The following is a 7124-nucleotide window of genomic DNA, read 5'->3' as shown; positions in this document are numbered from 1 at the left end:
GGAGAGGCGAAGCAGTTCGAAGGTGCAGCTTGATGTGCACCTACCGGAGGCTGCTGAGCTTGATCTTGCTGGGCGACAGGATGGCATTCGAGCTAGGCGACGTAGCCTTCAGGCCATCTGAAAAACCACACAGACCAGTCTGTGGAGTGCATGTACTGATAAGGTTAGCAGGGATAAGATTTAGGCTATAATCAAGTCATTACATATAGATTTGTGGCAAGGGATCTTTCTTGACGCACTTGTAGATCCGGGTGTGAGACGAAGTTGATGACCTTGCCCCAGCAAGAAATCAGCGGGAGGATTTTGTTGGTAGCTGAGGACGAGGCAGCAGTTGACATCTGCGGCGGCAGGGAGGACGATCGAGGATTAGGAAGGGAGTGAGTTGGGGGGGGGGGGGGGGGGGGGGTGCTTGGTATGGCCATATAGGTAGGAGAAGAATCTTGAAGGGGAAAGTTGCTGGTGGAAGTGAAGTTGTTTCTGGGATATTTTTTATGGAAGTCTCTGGGATGGATTGGGTTAATGGGACTGCTCAGACTGGTGGAGAAAGGTGCAGATGGCCCACCGTGAAACGACGTCTGGGCCAGAAGACATCTGTGGGTATCCAGCACAATAACTCAGCGACCAGTGTGGGCCAGATCAACAGTGAAGGAGGAAATAAATACCGATCTTTATACAAGGTACAGTACCAGAACCTTCACGAATCTAGGAGAGAAACAACGTGCGAGATAAGCCGAGCATCTGTGCTCGCGCACAGATTTACACTTCCTGTTCAAAAATACTTATAAAGTAGTCATTAATGCTTATTTAGTTAACCACCCCGAGTTAGAGGAAGCAATTTAAAGTGGTGCCTACATGATTGCAAATTTGTAACTGCCTTCAATTGTTGTGATTAGTTTTGGGTGTATTCTCCTAATGAGAAGGTTTCAAGGACATAAAAAAACATTTCTTCAGTAAAAAGCATGATTACAGCTGCTTTGATCAGGTAATCAACACAAGGAGGCAAGGATAATGTAAAAGAAACATGATGCTAACCTTGTTGAACTCCACGAACTGTGGCTGTGAGGAACCGGGAGTTTGGGCGATGCCTAACATTGGGCTTTTGCAGATATGCATGAACACCTTCCCTGTCAGCCTCTGACTGTAATCTCCGTGCTTCTTCAAGGAGTAATGAAGCTAGACGATTCTCTGTGTCCAGATCCATTGCCTACTTTGAACTTCAGCAACTATGAAGACAGAAATGAAATATTTTGTACATTAAACAATATTAAACTCTGATCTAAAGCAAACATCAAAAGAACTAGCGGCATTGGATCACTCTATACCTGCTTTTGGGGGATTCCAATCAACGATCAACCCCAGTTGTGTACCACACATTATCTCCTATTTCCGCAATTTTTCATACTTCATCGCTTCCAAAGTAGTCATGTCTTTAACTCGCCATGTATTATTGCTACCATTTCACTTAAAGTTATGTCCTGATTGGAACGTGTGAACTAAAAAACGCAAGAAAAGAAAAACTGAAGAAATAGAGATGTCATGTAGCATGAATTTATCTGGATCCTTTTCGGAAAAAAAAAGACCTTACATGAATCCAATCAAATACAAAGTAGTACTCCAAAACTTTCGTTTGGATACTGCACAGGATAAATGTGGAAATTCTAGACATAAGGAAAAAAAACGAGATAAAACCACATGTTTTTTTCCTTCAGAATTCATATGGGTTGCTCCTCATTCCATCACATAAATCTTGGGGAGCCATTTCTTCGTTCCAAACTGAACTGTTGGAATTTTCCCTATATAAATTCAATCCTACAAAATTTCTACAAATTTATTTATTCCAATTAGGGCCTTAATCAGCACACAACATGAAGCGTGAGAGGCAAAAAGTACAAGGGCGTGCAAGAGCCCGAGGCCAGACGCCTCATGGCTCACACAGTCACATAAACCTAAGTCTCATATGTTGTATTACGGTTGAATTTACACAAACTCCATGTTAGTGTTGTTTGTTGGGTCAACTGCATATGTCAAATTTATTTGTATATTACTGCAGAACTACCTAATAACATAATAAGGCAATAGTTTTTTGTTTTGTTTTGCGGAAAACATGAGGCAATGGGTTAATTGCATGGTTTTCGAGTCGCGACTCGGATGAGTCGTTCTGGGGTAGCGACTCTGAAAAGGTCGAGCCTGCAGTCATGTTTTCCGCAAAACAATTCATGAGTCGACACTAAGTTGAGTCAACATTTTTTTGCGACTCATCGACTAGTCGACGACTAGTCGCGCGACTCACAATCCATGGTTAATTGAGAAGCTAACATTATCATTTGTCAGTTATGCTTCAAGAATTAAGCAAAAAGTAAGTTTATTGCTAGTATCTTTGGCGAGCGTAGTTTGTCCTTTTTAGCCTACTAGCACAGATAAGATTGGTGACCTATAACCTTCCTGTGTCTGCTACCATCAATATCCCATGGCTCGGGAACTATTTATATGATTGTAATGTGTCATTTAGGGGCTGTTTGGTTTGTGACTAACTTAGCCAAAGATTGCCACAACTAAGGTTAGGCAAGTTTGACCAACTTAGGTGAGTGTTTGGTTCATGCCACACCTTAGGCAAGCCACACTTGGACCCCACATGGCATACACACAAAAAGTGTGGCAAGATTCCCTTAGGCTTGCCAACTTGTGGCTCTCATTTTGATGAACTAACCTTAGGCAAGCTTGGCAAAAATGTGCGGCAAGGTGTGGCAATGCTAGTCCTAGAACCAAACAGCCCCTAAATCTTAACAGCAGGAAGTTTCTAGTTTTCAGGTTGCTAGTCATCCAAATATATATGTGTTAGACACTCCTGGTGTTCTATATCCTATATTTGGTATGACGAATCTTGTCCCAGGCTAGTTTTGACAGGTAAAGACTCCTACGAAGTTTAGGGTTTCACTTGTCATTATATATTATTATCCGATGCATGCACCTCTATTTCAGGAGCAATTAAGGATTCCTTGTTAGAGGAGTATGAAATTGTGCAATTTCTTCTTACAATTCTTAACTTAAGGAAGGAATGCAGGGGGTGGGAGAACCTGAATCTAGACAGAGATAAATCTTCTTTTGCTGATGCAATTCCCACCAGGAGTTGCCATACTAAAAGGCAGCATTCCTCAGATCATACCCAGGTAAATATCGATGAGTATTCTAGTTATTACATCCTAATATTTATTGCAATTTCTTACTAATAATGCTAGAAAATGGATATATTTCTCATTATATAACGATTTTTAAGAGCATTGAATTATTCGGTCTGACATGCATACTATTAGCTAGCTGCCGTGTTTTAATTGCTTCGCTTTATTTGTGTGCAGGATTTTATCGTTAGAGCCGTTCGTCAAGCGCTTTCTGAGACCATAGCATCTTTTCAAGGAGATTTAGGAAATGAGAATGATTTAAGAAGATTGGTAGAAATCTAGTTTACACACTTGCAGAATGGTTTCAGGATTTCTGAAAAATAAAAGAAGTAAGAACATAAATTGAAGAGGAATTAAGCAACAACAACAAGAACAAAAAGCTATGACAAGGGGGGCCAATCTTAATCTTCCTGGACTCTCATAATACAAAACACCTTTGTATCACTAGTGATGATACATATGCAGATCCTGTACATATGCAGATTCTTTTGTTGATCATGAAGGAGGCAAGGTGCTGCATAGACTACGATTAGGTTTGGCGGTTCTGATCCATACCTAAGTACAAATCTGGAGGCTATTTCCCAAATTTGTATATACTTAATGTTGTATGTGTTGAATGCGCACTGTGTGTTTTCGCCATTACAAATTTACTCTTCTATTCTAAGTTTAGAATTTTGTTACAATCTTTGAGCAGCCTGCCATTCTTGTGGGCTGAATGGCTGATGAAGATGCAGACAAAACGTCAGCATTTGCTTAATTCTTTATGACAATCTGGCCATAGTTACCCTTTGCAAAAATTATACACTTTTGGGGGCCTCCCCTACGGTTTACTGTCAAAAAATAACCATTCAAAATATGGTTCAGTTGGCTAGCGGCTTAACTTGGGAAATCCTGAAAGTCATGCTGGTGGTTCTGGCTGGCGTATTCATTTAGTTTTAGACCACAGGTGGAATCTAATGACCGGTAGTACTTACCAAGGAATTACCTACCTGGATGATTACTGTGAAAACATGAGTCTAGCTGGCATGAAGCTGTATGCTCAGGTTCAAGTTTCTACTAGTACTGAAACTTGAGATGATCCTTAGAATTATGACAGCCTTATTATGGTATAATGGTGTCAATCATGCATATGCAGAAATTAAGCAGCCAATGGAGCCACTTTTCAATCAAGTGCATCAGCAGCTAGTACTAGTTGTTAATGTATCCAAGATCTTCTTTAATTAAGAAGCCAATCCATGGACGGGGCTTATACCTTGCAAGGTGCCGAAGGTGGAACTAGGTCTTGGCTTGGAGGTCGGGATCTGCAGGGCGGTGCCACAGGATCGATCTGCAGTAGAGGCGGCGAAGGGTGGACGGATCCGGCAAAAGATTGCAGTGGATGAGAAGGGATTGACGAGGACGAGGACCTGCTGTCGATCGAGTGAACTGGTTAGGGTTGCGAGATGCAATAGAAGGTAGTGGAAGGAGAGTCAGAGGAGAAGCCTTACCGGCGGCGACCTTGCCGGAGGAGAGGGATGTCGTCCTCGGCGAAGGAGATGGACCGGGATGGGGCGATCTGGGCGGAGGAGAGGGACCGAGACGGGTCTACCTTGGCAGAGGAAAGGAATCGAGACGGAGCGACAGGGCGATCTGGCCGGAGGAGAGGGTGGCGGCAGGAAGGAGGAGGAGAGGGTGGCGGCGGGTGGAGGAGGAGAGGGGGGAAGCCGATCCGCTAGCATCCTCAAGGATGTCAAGAAGGTACAGTGAAATGCGTGGGTAAAGCGAAGAATAGATGTCAGTATTACTATAGCAACTACTGTACGAATTTACTGTAGCATGTATAAAAATTTGCAATGTACCATAATTTTGTTTGTATGTAATTTTTGTAAATGTATACAATAGATTTGTAATTTGCAAATTAATTATAATCATTTTAGGCTCGTAACGTTTGCTTTAATCTAGTTCATGGAATAGAAAAATAGCTCTCTGGTTAGTAGGGATGAAGAGAGTTCCTCAACTTTTCCATTGCAAATCAGGAGATTGGAGAGGTGAAGCAGTTCGAAGGTGCAGCTTGATGTGCACCTACCAAAGGCTGCTGAGCTTGGTCTTGCTGGGCGGCGGGATGGCATTCGAGCTCGGCGACATAGCCTTCAAGCCATCTGAGAAACCATATAGACCAGTCCGTGGAGTGCATGCACTGATAAGGTTAGCAGGGACTAGATTTAGGCTATAATCGAGTCATTACATATAGATTTGTGGCAAGGGATCTTTCTTGGCGCATTTCTAGATCCGGGTGCAAGAGACGAAGTTGATGACCTTGTCCCGGCAAGAAATCAGTGAGGGGATTTTGTTGGTAGTTGAGGACGAGGTAGCGGTTGACATCTATGGCGGCAGAAAGGATGATCAAGGATTATGAAGGGAGTGAGTGGGGATGTATGTGCTTGGTATGGCCATATTGGTAGGAGAAGAATCTTGAAGGGGGAAAGTTACTGGTGGAAGTGAAGTTGTTTCTGGGATATTTTTAATGGAAGTTTCTGGGATGGATTGCGTTAATGGGACTGTTCAGGATGATGGAGAGAGATGCTGATGGCCCATCGTGAAACAACATCTGGGCCAGAAGACATCTGTGGGTAGCCGGCACAATAACTCAGCGACCAGTGTGGGCCAGATCAACAGTGAAGAAGGAAATGCCAATCTTGATACAAGATACAGTATCAGAATCTTCATGAATCTAGGAGAGAAACAATGTGCAAGATAAGCGAAGCATATGTGCTCACGCACAGATTTACACTTCCGGTTCAAAAATACTTATAAAGTAGTCATTAATGCTTATTTAGTTAGTTTTGGGTGAATTATCCTAATGAGAAGGTTTCAAGGACATAAAAAACATTTTCTTCAGTAAAAAAACATGATTACAGCTGCTTTGATCAGGTAATCAACACCTGGAGACAAGGATAATGTAAAAGAAACATGATGCTAACCTTGTTGAACTCCACGAATTGTGGCTGTGAGGAATCGAGAATTTGGACAATGCCCAATATTGAGCTTTCGCAGATATGCATGAACACCTTCTCTGTCAGCCTTTAACTATAATCTCCGTGCTTCTTCAAGGAGTAATGAAGCTAGGCGATTCTCTGTGTCGAGATCCATTTTCCAATTTGAACTTCAGCAACTATGAAGACATAAATAAAATATTTAGTATATTAAACAATCTAAAACTCTAATCTAAAGCAATATCAAAAAAACAATTTATTAGCAATCAATCACAAGTATGACAGAAGGGTGGGTGTGGTGCAGTGGGTAGAGTCTCTCCGCTTGTTGCATGGAGGTCCTGGGTTCGAACCAGCCTCTTTGCATAATTATTATGCAAGAGTAAGGCATCTAAAAATTGCCTTCCCTAGACCACATCTTGTGTGGGAGCTTTTAGAACTATGTACGCCCTTTTTAATCACAAGTATGACACCAAGGTTTTATGAACTGAACTTTACAACAAAATTTCAATTTTCACACCATATTTGATGTTTGATAAAAAATACTACTATCTCCATTTTTAAATACAATACCACTATCAAAAATACAATTTGCATCTATACAAGTACTATCACTTCCCGAGAAGAATTGATTCGATTTTTGCCTCGTACGATGGTGCTTATTTAGGAAAATGTTGCATGCAGCCATAGAGAAAGAGGCACCACATGCAAATGTTTAATTAGTCCAGAACATGAGAGGTTTTCGGTTTTCCACATAATTAATTATGCTATTTATGTTGGGGAACGCAGTGTTTCAAAAAAAATCCTATGATCACGCAAGATCTATCTAGGAGATGCATAGCAACGAGAGGGGAGAGTGTGTCCATGTACCCTCGTAGACCGAAAGCAGAAGCGTTTAGTAACGCGGTTGATGTAGTTGAACGTCTTCGCGATCCAACCGATCCAAGTACCGAACGTACAGCACCTCCGCGATCAGCAC

At 41.9% G+C, this 7124-nt stretch overlaps 1 protein-coding gene across 10 annotated transcripts in view; it reads right to left on the bottom strand.

The window, feature by feature from the left end:
* Window positions 1–4913, bottom strand: part of LOC125509320 (uncharacterized) — a 6397-nt gene extending 1484 nt beyond the window's left edge. The window contains exons 1-4 of one of the 10 annotated variants that reach the window (XM_087526230.1): window positions 4664–4911; window positions 4429–4585; window positions 1323–1517; window positions 1033–1223 (exon numbers count right to left, since the gene is read on the bottom strand). In XM_087526230.1, the coding sequence (XP_087382356.1) occupies window positions 1033–1201 (169 nt within the window). In that variant the 5' untranslated portion in view covers window positions 1202–1223; window positions 1323–1517; window positions 4429–4585; window positions 4664–4911. The other 9 variants (XM_048674272.2, XM_048674269.2, XM_048674273.2 and 6 more) reach the window with 9 other exon arrangements.
* Window positions 4914–7124: the final 2211 nt, after the last annotated feature.

Source organism: Triticum urartu, chromosome 5A (genome assembly GCF_056163025.1).
Source record: "Triticum urartu cultivar PI428250 chromosome 5A, HENAU_Tu73, whole genome shotgun sequence".
Taxonomy (NCBI): Eukaryota; Viridiplantae; Streptophyta; class Magnoliopsida; order Poales; family Poaceae; genus Triticum; species Triticum urartu.
Note: the sequence above shows the minus strand (reverse complement) of the source record. Positions and strands in the feature narration are given on the sequence as shown.